We start from the raw sequence: 22,582 nt of genomic DNA on the forward strand, positions 1-22,582 counted from the left end.
GAGAGATGTCACTGTGTGAGTTACTGCTCCACCTCCAAATGGTGCACTGATGTTTGTCTGTGTACCATCAAACTGGAGAATGAAGCTGGTGTTGATGTTGACTTTATTCCACTGTAAAGTGATACTGGTCTCATCTTGTCCTGTTGTTGTTAGGTTTACTGCATTCTGAGGAGCTTAGACAGAAAAACCCAATGGCTTAGTTCCTCCAACTATAACAAAACCTACATGATCTTTGAGGTGATTAAGTTTTGAGGTTTAACATTAGGATAATTTTTACTTGAGTAAACAGTGGCTTAGTTACATGAATCATGACTATAATATGAGTATAATATTCAAACAATAGTAAAATAACAGGGGTTCGTTAAGATATCAATATATTATCACTGGAGGTGATTAGACTTACAATTTAGTCATTGTCCCCACTGTAATATAGTACTGATTTGTGCTGAACTTGTTGACAAAAACTACTGTTTTACAAGTCAATGACAGGTTAGTGGTGTCATCACTGTGGATGGTTTCAATAAATATTTGGGTATGAAGCTGTTTTTGTGATGTACTCTGCATTAAAATGTGTATTACACCTTTTCATGTGTCAGAATTTTTATGCAATACAGTTGAGATCACTTTAAAACAATACTGTTTCTTACCAGTAACTGCTGTGATGCTTATTCCACTGCTTCTGATGTTCTCAAACACAGAGAAGAGAGTGAATGTGTATTTAGATCCAGCAGTGAGAGATGACACTGTGTGAGTTACTGCTCCAACTCCAACTGGTGCACTGATGTTTGTCTCTGTACCATCAAACTTTAGAATGAAGCTGGTGTTGTTATCCACTTTATTCCACTGCAAAATGATAGCTGTTTCGAATCGTTCTGTAGCTCTTAGGTTTACTGGAATGCTGGGGACTGAAAAAAAAAAAAAAAAAAACAGTTGATTAAGGCTAAAAAGACAAAAATTTCATGGAAATGACTACAACCTTTGTGTATTGTAGATGTACTAATTGTATGATCCAGATCTGCTTACATAACTGCTTATGTAACAACAACAATCGCTATAATCACTAAATTTAAAGGCAGAGGGTATTTTACTGAATTAGAACATTCCTTACCAGTAACTGCTGTGATGCTTATTCCACTGCTTCTGATGTTTTCAAACACAGAGAAGAGAGTGAATGTGTATTTAGATCCAGCAGTGAGAGATGACACTGTGTGAGTTACTGCTCCACCTCCAACTGGTGCACTGATGTTTGTCTGTGTACCATCAAACTGGAGAATGAAGCTGGTGTTCATGCTGACTTTATTCCACTGTAAAGTGATACTGGTCTCATCTTGTCCTTTTGTTGTTAGGTTTACCGCATTCTGAGGAGCTTAGACAAAAAACAAAACACAATGAATCAGTTCCTCGAATTATAATAAAATCTATTTATACTTTAAGGTGATTGTGTTCATCCTTTTAACACTAAGATAATTTTTAACAGTAGTAAACAGTGGCTACATGACATGAACCATGAGTATAACACTCATACCACTGTCAAATGAGAGAAATCAATTAAAATACCAATCCACTATCACTGCTGATTATTAGACTAACAATTTAGTAATTGTCTCCACTATGATGTGGAAATTATCTGTGTTCAAATTGTTGACAAAGAAATACTGTTTTACACTGGAATGACTGGTTAGTGGTGTCACCAGTGTGGATGCCTTCAGTAAACATTTATATATGATACTGTTGTTGTGATTTTTGAGTATTTAATATCTATTATTTGGATTACTCATTATTTGTCATCAAGTTAAAAATAGATCAAATGAATAAGAAGTGTCACTTACCTCTTATTTTGCTTATATTGCAACAACAAAATAATTATTATACACAGTTTTACAAATTAAACCAAAATATAATCGTGAAATGAATAGGCAGAAGGTATTTTACTGAATTAGAACATTCCTTACCAGTGACTGCTGTGATGCTTATTCCACTGCTTCTGACGTTCTCAAACACAGAGAAGAGAGTGAATGTGTATTTAGATCCAGCAGTGAGAGATGACACTGTGTGAGTTACTGCTCCACCTCCAACTGGGGCACTGATGTTTGTCTGTGTACCATCAAACTGGAGAATGAAGCTGGTGTTGATGTTGACTTTATTCCACTGTAGAGTGATACTGGTCTCATCTTGTCCTGCTGTTGTTAGGTTTACTGCATTCTGAGGAGCTTAGACAGGAAAACCCAATGACTTAGTTCTTCCAACTACAACAAAACCTACACAATCTTTGAGGTGATTATGGTTTGAGGTTTAACATTAAGATAATTTTTACTTGAGTAAACAGTGGCTCAGTTACATGAATCATGACTATGAGTATAATACTCATACCATAGAAGAATGACAGGAGTCTGTTAAGATATCAATATATTACCACTGGAGGTGATTAGACTTACAATTTAGTCATTGTCCCCACAGTAATATAGTACTGATTTGTGCTCAACTTGTTGACAAAAACTACCGTTTTACAAGTCAGTGACGGGTTAGTGGTGTCATCATTGTGGATGATTTCATTAAATATTTAGGTGTGAAACTATTTTTATGATCCACTCAGCATTAAAATATGTATTACACCTTTTCACATTTCAGAAGTTCTATGCAATACATTTGGATCACTTTAAGACAATACTGTCTCTTACCAGTAACTGCTGTGATGCTTATTCCACTGCTTCTGATGTTTTCAAACACAGAGAAGAGAGCGAATGTGTATTTAGATGCAGCAGTGAGAGATGACACTGTGTGAGTTACTGCTCCACCTCCAACTGGTGCACTGATGTTTGTCTGTGTACCATCAAACTTTAGAATGAAGCTGGTGTTGTTATCCACTTTATTCCACTGCAAAACGATAGCGGTTTCGAATAGTTCTGTTGCTCTTAGGTTTACTGGAATGTTGGGGACTGAAAAAAACAAAAACAAAAAACAGCTGATTAATGCTAAAAAGAAATTTCATGGAAATGACCAAAACTTTTGTGTATTGTAGATGTACTAATTGTATGATCCAGATCTGCTTATATAACTGCTTATGTAACAACAAAATGATTGTTAAAAATTATATTAATCAAAATATAATCGCTAAATGAACAGGCAGAGGGTAATGTACTGAATTAGAACATTGCTTACCAGTAACTGCTGTGATGCTTATTCCACTGCTTCTGACGTTCTCAAACACAGAGAAGAGAGTGAATGTGTATTTAGATCCAGCAGTGAGAGATGACACTGTATGAGTTACTGCTCCACCTCCAACTGGTGCACTGATGTTTGTCTGTGTACCATCAAACTGGAGAATGAAGCTGGTGTTGATGTTGACTTTATTCCACTGTAGAGTGATACTGGTCTCATCTTGTCCTTTTGTTGTTAGGTTTACTGCATTCTGAGGAGCTTGGACAAAAAACAAAACACAATGAGTGAGTTCCTCGAATTATAATAAAATCTATTTATACTTTAAGGTGATTCTGTTCATCCTTTTAACATTAACATAATTTTTACTGCAGTAAACAGTGGCTACGTGATATGAACCATGAGTATAACACTCATACCATAGGAGAAAAATGAGAGAAATCAATTTAAATATCAATACAATATTACTGTTGATAATTACACCAACAATTTAGAAATTGTCTCCACTATAAAGTGGAAATGATCAGTGCTCAAATTGATGCTAAAAACTACTGTTTTACACTTAAATGACAGGTTAGTGGTGTCATCATTGTAGGTGCCCTTAATGAATGTTTAGTTATGATTATTTGTGATGTCCTCTGCATTAAAATATGTATTACACCTTTTCATGAGTCCCAATTGTAATGCAGTACAGCTTGAATCACTTTAAAGCAATACTGTTTCTTACCAGTAACTGCGATGATGCTTATTCCACTGCTTCTGATGTTCTCAAACACAGAGAAGAGAGTGAATGTGTATTTAGATGCAGCAGTGAGAGATGCCACTGTGTGAGTTACTGCTCCACCTCCAACTGGTGCACTGATGTTTGTCTGTGTACCATCAAACTGGAGAATGAAGCTGGTGTTGATGTTGACTTTATTCCACTGTAGAGTGATACTGGTCTCATCTTGTCCTGTTGTTGTTAGATTAACTGCATTCCTAGGGGCTTGAAAACAACAAAAAGGTTTATTAACCTTAACTGGACACACCTGCCTGGGATTTACTATGATTTTCAGGTATTTAAGATCAATTATTTCAATTTTGTATAATTTATGATCATGAAAACACTGAGAAAACAAGGTAGAATGACCAGTTATTTGTTCTTTTGCTTATATTGCAACAACAAAATAATTATTACATACCATTTACCAAATTAAATCAGAATGTAATTGTTAAATGATTACCCATAGTGTATTTTACTGAATTAGAACATTCCTTACCAGTAACTGCTGTGATGCTTATTCCACTGCTTCTGATGTTCTCAAACACAGAGAAGAGAGTGAATGTGTATTTAGATCCAGCAGTGAGAGATGACACTGTGTGAGTTACTGCTCCACCTCCAACTGGTGCACTGATGTTTGTCTGTGTACCATCAAACTGGAGAATGAAGCTGGTGTTGATGTTGACTTTATTCCACTGTAGAGTGATACTGGTCTCATCTTGTCCTGTTGTTGTTAGGTTTACTGCATTCTGAGGAGCTTAGACAGAAAAACCCAATGGCTTAGTTCCTCCAACTATAACAAAACCTACACGATCTTTAAGGTGATTATGTTTAGAGGTTTAACATTAAGATAATTTTTACTTGAGTAAACAGTGTCTTAGTCATATGAATCATGACAATAATATGAGTACAATACTCATACCATAGAAAAATGAGAGGAGTCCATTAAGATATCAATATATTACCACTGGAGATGATTAGACTTACAATTTAGTCATTGTCCCCACTGTAATATAGTACTGATTTGTGCTCAACTTGACAAAAATTACGGTTTTACAAGTCAATGACAGGTTAGTGGCGTCATTATTGTGGATGTTTTCAATAAATATTGAGGTATGATGCTGTTATTGTGATGTACTCAGCATTAAAATATGCATTATACCTTTTCAAAATTTTAACGCAAAACAGTTTAAATCACTTTAAAACAATACTGTCTCTTACCAGTAACTGCTGTGATGCTTATTCCACTGCTTCTGATGTTCTCAAACAAAGAGAAGAGAGTGAATGTGTATTTAAATGCAGCAGTGAGAGATGACACTGTGTGAGTTACTGCTCCACCTCCAACTGGGGCACTGATGTTTGTCTGTGTACCATCAAACTGGAGAATGAAGCTGGTGTTGATGTTGACTTTATTCCACTGTAGAGTGATACTGGTCTCATCTTGTCCTGCTGTTGTTAGGTTTACTGCATTCTGAGGAGCTTAGAAAAAAACCCCAAAACACACTGAGTCAGTTCCTCCAGTGATAATAAAATCTATTCATACTTTACGGTGATTCTGTTCATCCTTTTAACATTAACATAATTTTTACTGCAGTAAACAGTGGCTATGTGATATGAACCATGAGTATAACACTCATACCATGAGAGAAAAATGAGAGAAATCAATTCAAATATCAATACATTATCACTGTTGATAATTACACCAACGATTCAGAAATTGTCCCCACTATAATGTGGAAATGATCTGTGCTCAAATTCATGCTAAAAACTACTGTTTTACACTTAAATGACAGGTTAGTGGTGTCATCACTGTAGGTGCCCTTAATAAATGTTTAGTTATGATTGTTTGTGATGCCCTCAACATTAAAATATGTATTACGCCTTTTCATGAGTCCTAATTTTAATGCAGTACAGCTTGAATCACTTTAAAACAATACTGTTTCTTACCTGTAACTGTGGTGATGCTTATTCCACTGCTTCTGACGTTCTCAAACACAGAGAAGAGAGTGAATGTGTATTTAGATGCAGCAGTGAGAGATGACACTGTATGAGTTACTGCTCCACCTCCAACTGTTGCACTGATGTTTGTCTGTGTACCATCAAACTGGAGAATGAAGCTGGTGTTCATGTTGACTTTATTCCACTGTAAAGTGATACTGGTCTCATCTTGTCCTGTTGTTGTTAGGTTTACTGCATTCTGAGGAGCTTAGACAAAAAACAAAACACAATGAGTGAGTTCCTCGAATTATAATAAAATCTATTTATACTCTAAGGTGATTCTGTTCATCCTTTTAACATTAACATAATAATTACTGCGGTAAACAGTGGCTACGTGATATGAACCAAGAGTATAACACTCATACCATAAGAGAAAAATGAGAGAAATCAATTCAAATATCAATACATTATCACTGTTGATAATTACACCAACAATTCAGAAATTGTCTCCACTATAAAGTGGAAATGATCAGTGCTCAAATTGATGCTAAAAACTACTGTTTTACACTTAAATAACAGGTTAGTGGTGTCATCAATGCAAGTACCCTTAATGAATGTTTAGTTATGATTATTTGTGATGCCCTCAGCATTAAAATATGTATTACACCTTTTCATGAGTCCCAATTGTAATGCAGTACAGCTTGAATCACTTTAAAGCAATACGGTTTCTTACCAGTAACTGCTGTGATGCTTATTCCACTGCTTCTGACGTTCTCAAACACAGAGAAGAGAGTGAATATGTACTTAGATGCAGCAGTGAGAGATGACACTGTATGAGTTACTGCTCCACCTCCAACTGGTGCACTGATGTTTGTCTGTGTACCATCAAACTGGAGAATGAAGCTGGTGTTGATGTTGACTTTATTCCACTGTAGAGTGATACTGGTCTCATCTTGTCCTTTTGTTGTTAGGTTTACTGCATTCTGAGGAGCTTGGACAAAAAACAAAACACAATGAGTGAGTTCCTCGAATTATAATAAAATCTATTTATACTTTAAGGTGATTCTGTTCATCCTTTTAACATTAACATAATTTTTACTGCAGTAAACAGTGGCTACGTGATATGAACCATGAGTATAACACTCATACCATAGGAGAAAAATGAGAGAAATCAATTTAAATATCAATACAATATTACTGTTGATAATTACACCAACAATTTAGAAATTGTCTCCACTATAAAGTGGAAATGATCAGTGCTCAAATTGATGCTAAAAACTACTGTTTTACACTTAAATGACAGGTTAGTGGTGTCATCATTGTAGATGCCCTTAATGAATGTTTAGTTATGATTATTTGTGATGTCCTCTGCATTAAAATATGTATTACACCTTTTCATGAGTCCCAATTGTAATGCAGTACAGCTTGAATCACTTTAAAGCAATACTGTTTCTTACCAGTAACTGCGATGATGCTTATTCCACTGCTTCTGATGTTCTCAAACACAGAGAAGAGAGTGAATGTGTATTTAGATGCAGCAGTGAGAGATGCCACTGTGTGAGTTACTGCTCCACCTCCAACTGGTGCACTGATGTTTGTCTGTGTACCATCAAACTGGAGAATGAAGCTGGTGTTGATGTTGACTTTATTCCACTGTAGAGTGATACTGGTCTCATCTTGTCCTGTTGTTGTTAGGTTTACTGCATTCTGAGGAGCTTAGACAGAAAAACCCAATGGCTTAGTTCCTCCAACTATAACAAAACCTACACGATCTTTAAGGTGATTATGTTTAGAGGTTTAACATTAAGATAATTTTTACTTGAGTAAACAGTGTCTTAGTGATATGAATCATGACAATAATATGAGTACAATACTCATACCATAGAAAAATGAGAGGAGTCCATTAAGATATCAATATATTACCACTGGAGATGATTAGACTTACAATTTAGTCATTGTCCCCACTGTAATATAGTACTGATTTGTGCTCAACTTGACAAAAATTACGGTTTTACAAGTCAATGACAGGTTAGTGGCGTCATCATTGTGGATGTTTTCAATAAATATTGAGGTATGATGCTGTTATTGTGATGTACTCAGCATTAAAATATGCATTATACCTTTTCAAAATTTTAACGCAAAACAGTTTAAATCACTTTAAAACAATACTGTCTCTTACCAGTAACTGCTGTGATGCTTATTCCACTGCTTCTGATGTTCTCAAACACAGAGAAGAGAGTGAATGTGTATTTAAATGCAGCAGTGAGAGATGACACTGTGTGAGTTACTGCTCCACCTCCAACTGGGGCACTGATGTTTGTCTGTGTACCATCAAACTGGAGAATGAAGCTGGTGTTGATGTTGACTTTATTCCATTGTAGAGTGATACTGGTCTCATCTTGTCCTGCTGTTGTTAGGTTTACTGCATTCTGAGGAGCTTAGAAAAAAACCCCAAAACACACTGAGTCAGTTCCTCCAGTGATAATAAAATCTATTCATACTTTACGGTGATTCTGTTCATCCTTTTAACATTAACATAATTTTTACTGCAGTAAACAGTGGCTATGTGATATGAACCATGAGTATAACACTCATACCATGAGAGAAAAATGAGAGAAATCAATTCAAATATCAATACATTATCACTGTTGATAATTACACCAACGATTCAGAAATTGTCCCCACTATAATGTGGAAATGATCTGTGCTCAAATTCATGCTAAAAACTACTGTTTTACACTTAAATGACAGGTTAGTGGTGTCATCACTGTAGGTGCCCTTAATAAATGTTTAGTTATGATTGTTTGTGATGCCCTCAACATTAAAATATGTATTACGCCTTTTCATGAGTCCTAATTTTAATGCAGTACAGCTTGAATCACTTTAAAACAATACTGTTTCTTACCTGTAACTGTGGTGATGCTTATTCCACTGCTTCTGACGTTCTCAAACACAGAGAAGAGAGTGAATGTGTATTTAGATGCAGCAGTGAGAGATGACACTGTATGAGTTACTGCTCCACCTCCAACTGTTGCACTGATGTTTGTCTGTGTACCATCAAACTGGAGAATGAAGCTGGTGTTCATGTTGACTTTATTCCACTGTAAAGTGATACTGGTCTCATCTTGTCCTGTTGTTGTTAGGTTTACTGCATTCTGAGGAGCTTAGACAAAAAACAAAACACAATGAGTGAGTTCCTCGAATTATAATAAAATCTATTTATACTCTAAGGTGATTCTGTTCATCCTTTTAACATTAACATAATAATTACTGCGGTAAACAGTGGCTACGTGATATGAACCAAGAGTATAACACTCATACCATAAGAGAAAAATGAGAGAAATCAATTCAAATATCAATACATTATCACTGTTGATAATTACACCAACAATTCAGAAATTGTCTCCACTATAAAGTGGAAATGATCAGTGCTCAAATTGATGCTAAAAACTACTGTTTTACACTTAAATAACAGGTTAGTGGTGTCATCAATGCAAGTACCCTTAATGAATGTTTAGTTATGATTATTTGTGATGCCCTCAGCATTAAAATATGTATTACACCTTTTCATGAGTCCCAATTGTAATGCAGTACAGCTTGAATCACTTTAAAGCAATACTGTTTCTTACCAGTAACTGCTGTGATGCTTATTCCACTGCTTCTGACGTTCTCAAACACAGAGAAGAGAGTGAATATGTATTTAGATGCAGCAGTGAGAGATGACACTGTATAAGTTACTGCTCCACCTCCAACTGGTGCACTGATGTTTGTCTGTGTACCATCAAACTGGAGAATGAAGCTGGTGTTGATGTTGACTTTATTCCACTGTAGAGTGATACTGGTCTCATCTTGTCCTTTTGTTGTTAGGTTTACTGCATTCTGAGGAGCTTAGACAGAAAAACCCAGTGGCTTAGTTCCTCCAACTATAACAAAACCTACTTGATCTTTAGGGGGATTATGTTTTGAGGTTTAACATTAAGATAATTTTTACTTGAGTAAACAGTGTCTTAGTCATATGAATCATGACAATAATATGAGTACAATACTCATGCCATAGGAAAATGAGAGGAGTCCATTAAGATATCAATATATTATCACTGGAGGTGATTAGACTTACAATTTAGTCATTGTCCCCACTGTAATATAGTACTGATTTGTGCTCAACTTGACAAAAAAATACTGTTTTAGAAGTCAATGACAGGTTAGTGGTGTCATCATTGTGGATGCTTTCAATAAATATTGAGGTATGAGGCTGTTATTGTGATGTACTCAACATTAAAATATGTATTACAGCTTTTCAAAATTTTAATGCAATACAGTTTGAATCACTTTAAAACAATAACGTCTCTTACCAGTGACTGCTGTGATGCTTATTCCACTACTTCTGACGTTCTCAAACACAGAGAAGAGAGTGAATGTGTATTTAGATGCAGCAGTGAGAGATGACACTGTGTGAGTTACTGCTCCACCTCCAACTGGTGCACTGATGATTGCCTGTGTACCATCAAACTGGAGACTGAAGCTGGTGTTCATGTTGACTTTATTCCACTGTAAAGTGATACTGGTCTCATCTTGTCCTGTTGTTGTTAGGTTTACTGCATTCTGAGGAGCTTAGACAAAAAACAAACCACAATAAGTCAGTTCTTCCAATTATAATGAACTTCATTTAGACTTTAAGGTGATTATGTTCATCCTTTTATCATTAACATAATTTTTACAGTAGTAAACAGTGGCTCAGTTATATGAACTATGAGTATAACACTCATACCCTTGTCAAATCAGAGGAGTCAATTAAAATATCACTACATTATCACTGTTGATAATTGCACTTACAATTTAGTAATTGTCCCCACTATAATGTGGAAATTATCAGTGCTCAAATTGTTGCTAAAAACTAGTGTTTTAGACTTAAATGACAGGTTAGTGGTTTCATCATTGTGGGTGCCCTGAATAAATGTTAAGTTATGATTGTTTGTGATGCTCACAGCATTAAAATATGTATTACACCTTTTCATAAGACCTAATTTTCATGCAGTACAGCTTGAATCATTTTAAAACAATACTGTTTCTTACCTGTAACTGTGGTGATGCTTATTCCACTACTTCTGACGTTCTCAAACACAGAGAAGAGAGTGAATGTGTATTTAGATGCAGCAGTGAGAGATGACACTGTGTGAGTTACTGCTCCACCTCCAACTGGTGCACTGATGTTTGTCTGTGTACCATCAAACTGGAGAATGAAGCTGTTGTTAATGCCGACTTTATTCCACTGTAAAGTGATACTGGTCTCATCTTGTCCTGTTGTTGTTAGGTTTACTGCATTCAGAGGAGCTTAAGAAAGAAAAAACAACAACTTAGCTCATCCAACTATAACAAAATCTACATGATCTTTAAGGTGATTATGTTCAGAGGTTTAATATTAAGATCATTTTTACTTGAGTAAATAATGGCCAAGTTACATGAATCATAACTATACTATGAGTATAATACTCATACCATAGTCAAACTAGAGGAGCACACTAAGATAGCAATATATTATCACTATAAGTAATCACACTTACAATTTAGTATTTGTTCTCAATGTAATGTAGAATTTGTGCTCAAATTGTTGTCAAATCTACTGTTTTCCAAGTCAGTGAAATGTTAGAGGTGTCATCATTGTGGATGCTTTCAAAAAATATTGAGGTAAGAAACTTTTTTTGTGATGCCCTCAGCATTAAAATATGTATTACACCTTTTCAGAATTTTTATGCAAAACAATTTGGATCATTTTAAAACAATACTGTCTCTTACCAGTAACTGCTGTGATGCTTATTCCACTGCTTCGGATGTTCTCAAACAGCGAGAAGAGAGTGAATGTGTATTTAGTTCTAGCAGTAAGAAATGACACTGTGTGAGTTACTGCTCCACCTCCAGCTGGTGCACTGATGTTTGTCTGTGTACCATCAAACTGGAGAATGAAGCTGGTGTTGTTGTTGATTTTATTCCACTGCAAAGTGATACTGGTCTCATCTTGTCCTGTTGTTCTTAGGTTTTGTCCATTCCTAGGGGCTGAAAAAGGAAAAAAAATGTAATCAATCTTAACAGGACACAATTTCCTGGAAATGACTGTTTTGTCTTTCACATGTATTTTTTGCATAATTCATTACCTATAATCAGCTGTTTAGAACAGAAAAAATAATGACAAAGTAACAGTAAGTTGATTTTCTGCTTATATAACAATAATACAATTATTACAAACCAATTTAGAAATTAAACAGAATGTAGTGGCTAAATGAATTGACAGAAGGTATCTTACTTAATTAGAATATTCCTTACCAGTGACTGCTGTGACACTTATTCCACTGCTTCTGACATTCTCAAACACAGAGAAGAGAGTGAATGTGTATTTAGATGCAGCAGTGAGAGATGACACTGTGTGAGTTATTGTTCCACCTCCAACTGGTGCACTGATGATTGTCTGTGTACCATCAAACTGGAGAATGAAGCTGGTGTTGATGTTGACTTTATTCCACTGTAGAGTGATGCTGGTCTCATTTTGTCTTGTTGTTGTTAGATTAACTGCATTCCTAGGGGCTTGAAAACAAAAAAAAGATTTATTAACCTTAACTGGACACAATTGTCTGGGATTTACTATGATTTTTATGTATATAAGATCTATTATTTCAATTATGTATAATTTATGATCATGAAAACACTGAGAAAATAAGGTACAACTACCAGTTATTTATTCTTTTGCTTATATTGCAACAACAAAATAATTATTACATACCATTTACCAAATTAAACCAGAATGTAATTGCTAAATGAATACCCATAGTGTATTTTACTGAATTAGAACATTCCTTACCAGTGACTGCTGTGATGCTTATTCCACTGCTTCGGATGTTCTCAAACAACGAGAAGAGAGTGAATGTGTATTTAGATCCAGCAGTGAGAGATGACATTGTGTGAGTTACTGCTCCACCTCCAACTGGTGCACTGATGTTTGTCTGTGTACCATCAAACTGGAGAATGAAGCTGGTGTTGATGTTGACTTTATTCCACTGTAGAGTGATAGTGGTCTCATCTTGTCCTGTTGTTGTTAGGTTTACTGCATTCTGAGGAGCTTGGACAAAAAACAAAACACAATGAGTGAGTTCCTCGAATTATAATAAACTTCATTTATTCTTTAAGGTGATTCTGTTCATCCTTTTAACATTAACATAATAATTACTGCAGTAAACAGTGGCTACGTGATATGAACCAAGAGTATAACACTCATACCATAAGAGAAAAATCAGAGAAATCAATTCAAATATCAATACATTATCACTGTTGATAATTACACCTGCAATTCAGAAATTGTCTCCACTATAAAGTGGAAATGATCTGTGCTCAAATTGATGCTAAAAACTACTGTTTTACACTTAAATAACAGGTTAGTGGTGTCATCAGTGTAGGTGCCCTTAATGAATGTTTTAGTTATGATTGTTTGTGATGCCCTCAGCATTAAAATATGTATTACACCTTTTCATGAGTCCCAATTGTAATGCAGTACAGCTTGAATAACTTTAAAACAATACTGTTTCTTACCAGTAACTGCGGTGATGCTTATTCCACTGCTTCTGACGTTCTCAAACACAGAGAAGAGAGTGAATGTGTATTTGGATGCAGCAGCGAGAGATGACACTGTGTGAGTTACTGTTCCACCTCCAACTGGTGCACTGATGTTTGTCTGTGTACCATCAAACTGGAGAATGAAGCTGGTGTTGATGTTGACTTTATTCCACTGTAAAGTGATACTGGTCTCATCTTGTCCTGCTGTTCTTAGGTTTTGTCCATTCCTAGGGGCTGAAAAAGGAAAAAAATGTAATCAATCTTAACAGGACACAATTTCCTGGAAATGACTGAGATTGTTTTGTCTTTCATATGTATTTTTTGCATAATTCATTATCTACAATCAGGTGTTTAGAACAGAAAAAATAACGACGAAGTAACAGTAAGTTGATTTTGTGCTTACATAATAATAATACAATTATTATAAACCAATTTAGAAACTAAACAGAATGTAGTGGCTAAATGAATTGACAGAAAGTATTTTACTTAATTAGAATATTCCTTACCAGTGACTGCTGTGATACTTATTCCACTGCTTCTGACGTTCTCAAACACAGAGAAGAGAGTGAATGTGTATTTAGATGCAGCAGTGAGAGATGACACTGTGTGAGTTACTGCTCCACCTCCAACTGGTGCACTGATGATTGCCTGTGTACCATCAAACTGGAGAATGAAGCTGGTGTTGATGTTGACTGTATTCCACTGTAGAGTGATACTGGTCTCATTTTGTCCCGTTGTTGTTAGGTTTACTGCATTCCTAGGGGCTTGAAAACAACAAAAAGTTTTATTAACCTTAACTGGACACAACTGTCTGGGATTTACTATGATTTTTATGTATTTAATATCTATTATTTTAATTATGTATAATTTATGATCAAGAAAAAACTGAGAAAATAAGGTACAATTACCAGTTATTTATTCTTTTGCTTATATTGCAACAGCAAAATAATTATTACATACCATTTTCCAAATTAAACCAGAATGTAATTGTTAAATGAATACCCATAGTGTATTTTACTGAATTAGAACATTCCTTACCAGTAACTGCTGTGATGCTTATTCCACTGCTTTGGATGTTTTCAAACACAGAGAAGAGAGTGAATGTGTATTTAGATCCAGCACTGAGAGATGACACTGTGTGAGTTACTGCTCCACCTCCAACTGGTGCACTGATGTTTGTCTGTGTACCATCAAACTGGAGAATGAAGCTGGTGTTGATGTTGACTTTATTCCACTGTAAAGTGATACTGGTCTCATCTTGTCCTGTTGTTGTTAGGTTTACTGCATTCTGAGGAGCTTAGACAAAAAACAAAACATGTTCATCCTTTTTTCATTAACATAATTTTTACAGTAGTAAACAGTGGCTCAGTTATATGAACTATGAGTATAACACTCATACCCTTGTCAAATCAGAGGAGTCAATTAAAATATCACTACATTATCACTGTTGATAATTGCACTTACAATTTAGTAATTGTCCCCACTATAATGTGGAAATTATCAGTGCTCAAATTGTTGCTAAAACTAGTGTTTTAGACTTAAATGACAGGTTGGTGGTTTCATCATTGTGGGTGCCCTGAATAAATGTTAAGTTATGATTGTTTGTGATGCCCACAGCATTAATATATGTATTACACCTTTTCATGAGTCCTAATTTTCATGCAGCACAGCTTGAATCATTTTAAAACAATACTGTTTCTTACCTGTAACTGTGGTGATGCTTATTCCACTACTTCTGACGTTCTCAAACACAGAGAAGAGAGTGAATGTGTATTTAGATCCAGCAGTGAGAGATGACACTGTGTGAGTTACTGTTCCACCTCCAACTGGTGCACTGATGTTTGTCTGTGTACCATCAAACTGGAGAATGAAGCTGGTGTTGATGTTGACTTTATTCCACTGTAAAGTGATACTGGTCTCATCTTGTCCTGCTGTTCTTAGGTTTTGTCCATTCCTAGGGGCTGAAAAAGGAAAAAAATGTAATCAATCTTAACAGGACACAATTTCCTGGAAATGACTGAGATTGTTTTGTCTTTCATATGTATTTTTTGCATAATTCATTATCTACAATCAGGTGTTTAGAACAGAAAAAATAACGACGAAGTAACAGTAAGTTGATTTTGTGCTTACATAATAATAATACAATTATTATAAACCAATTTAGAAACTAAACAGAATGTAGTGGCTAAATGAATTGACAGAAAGTATTTTACTTAATTAGAATATTCCTTACCAGTGACTGCTGTGATACTTATTCCACTGCTTCTGACGTTCTCAAACACAGAGAAGAGAGTGAATGTGTATTTAGATGCAGCAGTGAGAGATGACACTGTGTGAGTTACTGCTCCACCTCCAACTGGTGCACTGATGATTGCCTGTGTACCATCAAACTGGAGAATGAAGCTGGTGTTGATGTTGACTGTATTCCACTGTAGAGTGATACTGGTCTCATTTTGTCCCGTTGTTGTTAGGTTTACTGCATTCCTAGGGGCTTGAAAACAACAAAAAGTTTTATTAACCTTAACTGGACACAACTGTCTGGGATTTACTATGATTTTTATGTATTTAATATCTATTATTTTAATTATGTATAATTTATGATCAAGAAAAAACTGAGAAAATAAGGTACAATTACCAGTTATTTATTCTTTTGCTTATATTGCAACAGCAAAATAATTATTACATACCATTTTCCAAATTAAACCAGAATGTAATTGTTAAATGAATACCCATAGTGTATTTTACTGAATTAGAACATTCCTTACCAGTAACTGCTGTGATGCTTATTCCACTGCTTTGGATGTTTTCAAACACAGAGAAGAGAGTGAATGTGTATTTAGATCCAGCACTGAGAGATGACACTGTGTGAGTTACTGCTCCACCTCCAACTGGTGCACTGATGTTTGTCTGTGTACCATCAAACTGGAGAATGAAGCTGGTGTTGATGTTGACTTTATTCCACTGTAAAGTGATACTGGTCTCATCTTGTCCTGTTGTTGTTAGGTTTACTGCATTCTGAGGAGCTTAGACAAAAAACAAAACATGTTCATCCTTTTTTCATTAACATAATTTTTACAGTAGTAAACAGTGGCTCAGTTATATGAACTATGAGTATAACACTCATACCCTTGTCAAATCAGAGGAGTCAATTAAAATATCACTACATTATCACTGTTGATAATTGCACTTACAATTTAGTAATTGTCCCCACTATAATGTGGAAATTATCAGTGCTCAAATTGTTGCTAAAAACTAGTGTTTTAGACTTAAATGACAGGTTGGTGGTTTCATCATTGTGGGTGCCCTGAATAAATGTTAAGTTATGATTGTTTGTGATGCCCACAGCATTAATATATGTATTACACCTTTTCATGAGTCCTAATTTTCATGCAGCACAGCTTGAATCATTTTAAAACAATACTGTTTCTTACCTGTAACTGTGGTGATGCTTATTCCACTACTTCTGACGTTCTCAAACACAGAGAAGAGAGTGAATGTGTATTTAGATCCAGCAGTGAGAGATGACACTGTGTGAGTTACTGTTCCACCTCCAACTGGTGCACTGATGTTTGTCTGTGTACCATCAAACTGGAGAATGAAGCTGGTGTTGTTGTTGATTTTATTCCACTGCAGAGTGATACTGGTCTCATCTTGTCCTGTTGTTCTTAGGTTTAGTGCATTCCTAGGGGCTGAAAAAGGAAAAAAAAATTTAATCAATCTTAACAGGACACAATTTCCTGGAAATGACTGAGATTGTTTACTCTTTCACATGTATTTTTTGCATAATTCATTATCTACAATCAGGTGTTTACAACAGGAAAAATAATGATGAAGTGACAGTAAGTTTATTTTCTGCTTATATAATAATAATACAATTATTACAAACCAATTTAGAAATTAAACAGAATGTAGTGGCTAAATGAATTGGCAGAAGGTATCTTACTTAATTAGAATATTCCTTACCAGTGACTGCTGTGATACTTATTCCACTGCTTCTGACGTTCTCAAACACAGAGAAGAGACTGAACGTGTATTTAGATCCAGGAGTGAGAGATGACACTGTGTGAGTTATTGTTCCACCTCCATCTGCTCCAACAGTGGTTCCTTGTATATGATCAATGTACAGTGTGAAGTAAATTCTGTTGTTGATTCCATTCCACTGCAGAGTGATACTGGTCTCATTTTGTGCTGTTGATGTGAAGCTATCAGAGTTCTGTGGAGCTGAAAAAGTAAAAAAAAAAAAAAAAAAAAAAAAAAAAAAAAAAAAAAAAAAATCAAAGTTTGGCCTCATGCGAGTAATATGCCAAGCCATACACATATAATAATTCTTTTCCTTGGGGTATGTCAGAATATATTACCTTTCAACATACAGTAAATCCAAGTTTGAATTTAGTTATAAAGCAGGGCCATTTACTACTACTTGCTTCTGTCCCTATTTACCAACATAAACCCACAGGTGGCGTCATAGTACAATGCAAACTTTGCACTTGTCAGCCTTTTTCTTACTAATGTAGTCTAATTCTATATTCAAAGTATGCTTGTCCTGGCAACATACAGAGATTTTTTTGTGAACTTTTGCAGATTAAACCATTCTTTAATTTCAGAGTTCTTTCATTTGCACATACAACATTATTTGTGCTGATATTTTTGCCATGCATTGCAACTTTCCTGATTGCTGACCCAACTATGCACACTTGACTTCAAGTTCACTCAAGTTTTCTTTTTCTTCCAGTCGCTGTTTAGCTGGCATTTTTCTTTCCTTCTATTGTCAAAGTTACATGTTATATCTTTATTTCCTTCTGTTGTCACAGTTACATGTTACTTCTTTATGTCCTTCTATTGTCAAAGTTATATGTTACTTCTTTATTTCCTTCTATTGTCAAAGTTACATGTTGTCAAAGTTTCATGTTATTTCTTTATTTCCTTCTATTGTCAAAGTTTCATGTTACTCCTCATAAAAAGTACACCACCTTACCAGTGACTGCTGTGATGCTTGCTCCACTGCTGACAAACCCATTATATGAAATGAAGAGTGTGAATGAGTATTGAGATGCAGGAGTGAGAGATGACACAGTGTGAGTTACTGTTCCATTTCCAACTGATGCACTGATGTTTGCCAGTGTACCGTTAAACAGCAGCAAGAAGAAGTCATTAACGTCGACTTTATACCACTGTAGATTTACATGGGTCTCACTTTGTGCTATTGATGTAAAGTTCTGAACTGAAACAAAGACAGCAACATATATAACACACAGAAATAAAAAGAACTGTTTTAATATTTATTTATTCTCACCTAAACTGAATAGAAAATCTTGTACCTATTGTATTATATACATTATTAATACACCTCTATTAAAATTATGTTAATAAATAAAGTTTCATCCCTTTCATATACCCTACAAACAGCATACAGCTTCTACAACAGAACAGCAGTTTCTTGAAAATGTGGATCTGGTTTGAAAGTGAATTTCAAAGCTTACTTAGGAATAAATGTTTGCTAAGATACTGTATTGTCTTTTTATATATTAAAAAAAAAGAGTAAAAAATGGCCTTACTTGGTGTGTAACAGATGAATGGGTATCTGCCAGAGCAGCTATCTTCTGACCACCTTCCTAATAATGTGGTGATGCATTCCTTGCCTGCAGGGTTTGGTTCCCCACTGGCCCAGTTCCGAAATAAGGAGACTGAGCCATCTGACCACACTTTTTTTCGGTACAGACCAATCCAGACATCCTCACCACTAATGTGTGTAACGAGGTCATTTTCTGTCTGGTTTCTTATACTGAACAGGTAAGAGGAAGAGCATAAGAGGAGGATGAGCACAACAGACACAACAAACATGATGTAATTAAACACAATTACCTGGACAGGTAAAAAAAAAAAAAGTGTTGTTGATCCAGCAATGTACTTTGTTTTTATAGGTTACATACCTGACTAGATCGATATAATTCACCCTGCAGTAATTCTGGGCACCATACCAAGACAGAGTTCTATTCACCATTACTAAGGACACAGTGCCATTTACTAAACCTGGAAATACATGCGATAAGAGAGGTTATAAAAAATGTTAAAGTATATGGTATATTATTGGCATCATTAACTTAACTAGGTTAGTCTGTGGGTGAAAGGGAAAAAAATGAACTCCTGTACTCAGTGCTTTGATTATAAGCTTCATTGATGTATTTTGCTTTTTGACTCTCACATTAAAACATGAAGAAAGGAACAACTCACCATTGTAGCACACAAATCGATGCTGCTCATGACAAAAGTCGTCTCCCCATGTGCCAGAGTAATTACCAAAAAGCACCACACAGCGCTCTTCACTATGATTGCTGGGCTGACCATAACGCCAGTTTCTAAACTCCATCTCGCCTTCACCGTAGAACGTGCCGTCACTCAGTGACCATCTCCAACTGTTTAGAACGTCATCGTGGAGACCAATCCAAGCCTTGCCTATTCACAGACATGTTTATAGATGTCAATGATTTTCTTTTAGATACCACTGAATTCCTCATTTCTTAACGAAAAAATGATTTTTCCATTGCTGTTTCTATGAATGTACATGTTTCCAAGATGTACTGTATGTGTCACGTACTGTACTAATTCAATGTTGAGGACTCACCTGTGTAGTCTGATGTTAAGCTGTTAACGGCATTGACATCCGCTGAACGTTGTAAGGTGGCCAGGTCAACGAAAGTCAGTCTACAGAAGCTCTGAGCTTCAGTCCAGTTCTTGGTCATGTTTACCAAGTAGTAGTGATACGTCTGTGCAGACGCAACACTCATCAGTGCTCCTACAACAAATGCATTTTTTATCATGTGTTTTGTAATTAAGTGCCCCCCATTTTATATTCAGTTACATGGGTTGAGAGAAAAACACTGTAAGTATTTAGAGCTTCTTCCTCATTGAAAACATATTTTACTGTCATGTCTAGCAACAACAGTAAACCGCATTAGGTATTAAACTGCTTGAATTTTTTTTTAATAGTTATTCTATCAAGGAAATGTGTGTGGTTAATTCTGTTACGCATTTTACAAGTTTCATATGTAAAATCATATAAATCATAAAATTGTAAGTGCTTGCTATCTGCTGTCATGTCACATTGCCTAAGCTGTGTTGTGTTATGTCGAATGCTCCACTGAGTCACGGCATTTAAAGACTAGACAATTTTTCCACTGCAGAATAACTTAATTCTTGTTTCAGCCTAGAAATGAGTGTTCAGTTTAAAAAACAAAAAAACAAAAAAAAAAACAATTAGTGAATATGCACAAACCTGCAAGCACAAAGATGATCAGCCTAGAACCCATGTGTTAGACCTTTAAAAACATGAAATTCAAAAGATATTCATACAAACAAATGTGCAAACATTCACAAAGTTAACAAATTCACAAAAGTCTAATACATGTCCGTAAAATGTAATACAATCATTCTTTCTACTTACCATAACGTTTTGATTTATTTCCTCTGAAAAATACAGGACTGACAAGCCCTTGTCTGCTGAATGTTTGCTAGCGCTCACCGTTGCTAAGTGTCAGAGGCTCAAAGGGGTGGAAGGCAAAGACATTATCAGATGACAGTTCTGGAATCAGGAAGTAAAATCCTACTGATTTATTGTCTATCATTTTTTGTTTTTGAAACACAGAATGCAGCCTGAACCCAATGTGGTTAATTCTGTGTGCTTATCTCTAATAGTGTCATGATGCTCGGCAGTAATTGCTTCTCACAAGTAAAAGTAATAATCTACTTTTACTAATGAACTTTTACTTTTAGTTTCATCAATGCCACTGAATGACTTTATTTTCTTTATTATTTTATTTTCAAGCACAAATTGAGGATCCACTGGAATCCAATCTTATCTCTAACCATATATCTGTCTCAATCTCTAACCACCCTAACACAGTGTTGTTGGTTTTTTTTTAAATAATCCTGCAATCCATGCATAAAATCACAATGAAATCAGTGCTGCTTCAGAAAGTTGGTCTCTAAGAAATAACGCTCACACTGCTCTGAATCCCCCTTAACCCTTAAAGGCCTAGAACTATTTTTATGGTGAGTTCAAAAAGATTTTTCTAACTTTTACCAAGTGATTTATCAAAACATTATCTTCTGCATTCCTTATACAATCAAGAAAACAGTGAAGATGAAGAGAAGTTTCTAAGATCAGATCTCCAAGGCAATTTTTCATTCATCTTGTCTGATGCTTTTTTGTTTGTTTGTTTTGAAAGAAAAAAAGATAATAATTTTTGCTGTTATTTCTCCTAAACCTTTGAAGCTCATTCTCCCTCTCTGTTAAAAGGTTTGTGCTGCCCAATGAATCGAAATGTGTCAGGTATAAAATTACACAGCTTAAATTATTACATTGAGCTTATATCACACCCTATATACAAAATATAATGAATAAGGAAAAATCAAGTTTGTGCTGGCATGGTTGTGGGGCAGAAGGCACACTAATGCATATGCTGTGGCAATGCGAAGCTGTGAAGTTATTTTGGAGTGCTGTTGTTGAAAAATTTCCTTTCTGTTTTATGCCCAGTGGAATGCCTACTGGGAATCAGAAGCCAAAAGGTAAAATCAAATACAACGGACAAAATACTGTCACTGGGATTCTTATCAACAAAGTGCATAATAATGATTAACTGGAAGGAACACAAATACAACTGTTTCAGTACAGACAACTGGTACAGGGACTTTCTGGATCTCCTTTCTATGGAACAGGCCTCACTGTTTTTGAACTCTCCCAATGAATTTAAAACACCAGGGCCATGGGACACTGTCAAATCTTGTTTGCTTAAAAAAATATATATTAATTTGATGGTCCTGTACTTTTTTGTGTAACAAATTGTACAAATGTAAGCTCTGTAACCTCCCACCTCCATCCCAGCCTTGTCTGTGTGTGTATGTGTATTATTTTTATGTCAGACAGAAACTATTGACAAAAAAAAATAAATAAAAAGGTTTGTGCTGCACTTGCTGAGCCCTACTGCCTCTTGTGGTCAGAAAAGGCTGTACATCTGGACCTGTACAGGGACGTTAATCCCTGCTCACCCCTATCAGCTACTTACTGCAATGAGGCATTAGCCCCAACTCTGCTTCTTCCATGAAGAGGTATGCCAGGAGGACCACAAGATG

General features: G+C 35.5%; 1 protein-coding gene across 1 annotated transcript in view; it reads right to left on the bottom strand.

Moving 5' to 3' along the window:
* The window catches only part of LOC115439013 (tenascin-X-like), a 27,162-nt gene extending 6,200 nt beyond the window's left edge, over window positions 1-20,962 (bottom strand). Inside the window, exons 1-35 of the mRNA XM_030162906.1 lie at window positions 20,895-20,962; window positions 20,727-20,769; window positions 20,076-20,246; window positions 19,685-19,906; window positions 19,384-19,483; window positions 19,009-19,235; window positions 18,429-18,674; window positions 17,417-17,674; window positions 16,885-17,142; window positions 16,219-16,476; window positions 15,687-15,944; window positions 15,157-15,414; window positions 14,492-14,749; window positions 13,960-14,217; window positions 13,430-13,687; window positions 12,705-12,962; window positions 12,173-12,430; window positions 11,648-11,905; window positions 10,928-11,185; window positions 10,207-10,464; window positions 9,484-9,741; window positions 8,760-9,017; window positions 8,034-8,291; window positions 7,312-7,569; window positions 6,588-6,845; window positions 5,864-6,121; window positions 5,138-5,395; window positions 4,416-4,673; window positions 3,884-4,141; window positions 3,160-3,417; window positions 2,679-2,936; window positions 1,953-2,210; window positions 1,109-1,366; window positions 648-905; window positions 1-173 (exon numbers count right to left, since the gene is read on the bottom strand). The exon at window positions 1-173 is cut by the window's left edge and continues 85 nt beyond it. Coding sequence (XP_030018766.1) covers window positions 1-173; window positions 648-905; window positions 1,109-1,366; window positions 1,953-2,210; window positions 2,679-2,936; window positions 3,160-3,417; window positions 3,884-4,141; window positions 4,416-4,673; window positions 5,138-5,395; window positions 5,864-6,121; window positions 6,588-6,845; window positions 7,312-7,569; window positions 8,034-8,291; window positions 8,760-9,017; window positions 9,484-9,741; window positions 10,207-10,464; window positions 10,928-11,185; window positions 11,648-11,905; window positions 12,173-12,430; window positions 12,705-12,962; window positions 13,430-13,687; window positions 13,960-14,217; window positions 14,492-14,749; window positions 15,157-15,414; window positions 15,687-15,944; window positions 16,219-16,476; window positions 16,885-17,142; window positions 17,417-17,674; window positions 18,429-18,674; window positions 19,009-19,235; window positions 19,384-19,483; window positions 19,685-19,906; window positions 20,076-20,246; window positions 20,727-20,760 — 8,139 coding nt within the window. The 5' untranslated portion in view covers window positions 20,761-20,769; window positions 20,895-20,962. The remainder of the gene's footprint in view (window positions 174-647; window positions 906-1,108; window positions 1,367-1,952; window positions 2,211-2,678; window positions 2,937-3,159; window positions 3,418-3,883; window positions 4,142-4,415; window positions 4,674-5,137; window positions 5,396-5,863; window positions 6,122-6,587; window positions 6,846-7,311; window positions 7,570-8,033; window positions 8,292-8,759; window positions 9,018-9,483; window positions 9,742-10,206; window positions 10,465-10,927; window positions 11,186-11,647; window positions 11,906-12,172; window positions 12,431-12,704; window positions 12,963-13,429; window positions 13,688-13,959; window positions 14,218-14,491; window positions 14,750-15,156; window positions 15,415-15,686; window positions 15,945-16,218; window positions 16,477-16,884; window positions 17,143-17,416; window positions 17,675-18,428; window positions 18,675-19,008; window positions 19,236-19,383; window positions 19,484-19,684; window positions 19,907-20,075; window positions 20,247-20,726; window positions 20,770-20,894) is intronic.
* Window positions 20,963-22,582: the final 1,620 nt, after the last annotated feature.

This window comes from Sphaeramia orbicularis, chromosome 18, assembly GCF_902148855.1.
Source record: "Sphaeramia orbicularis chromosome 18, fSphaOr1.1, whole genome shotgun sequence".
Taxonomy (NCBI): domain Eukaryota; kingdom Metazoa; phylum Chordata; class Actinopteri; order Kurtiformes; family Apogonidae; genus Sphaeramia; species Sphaeramia orbicularis.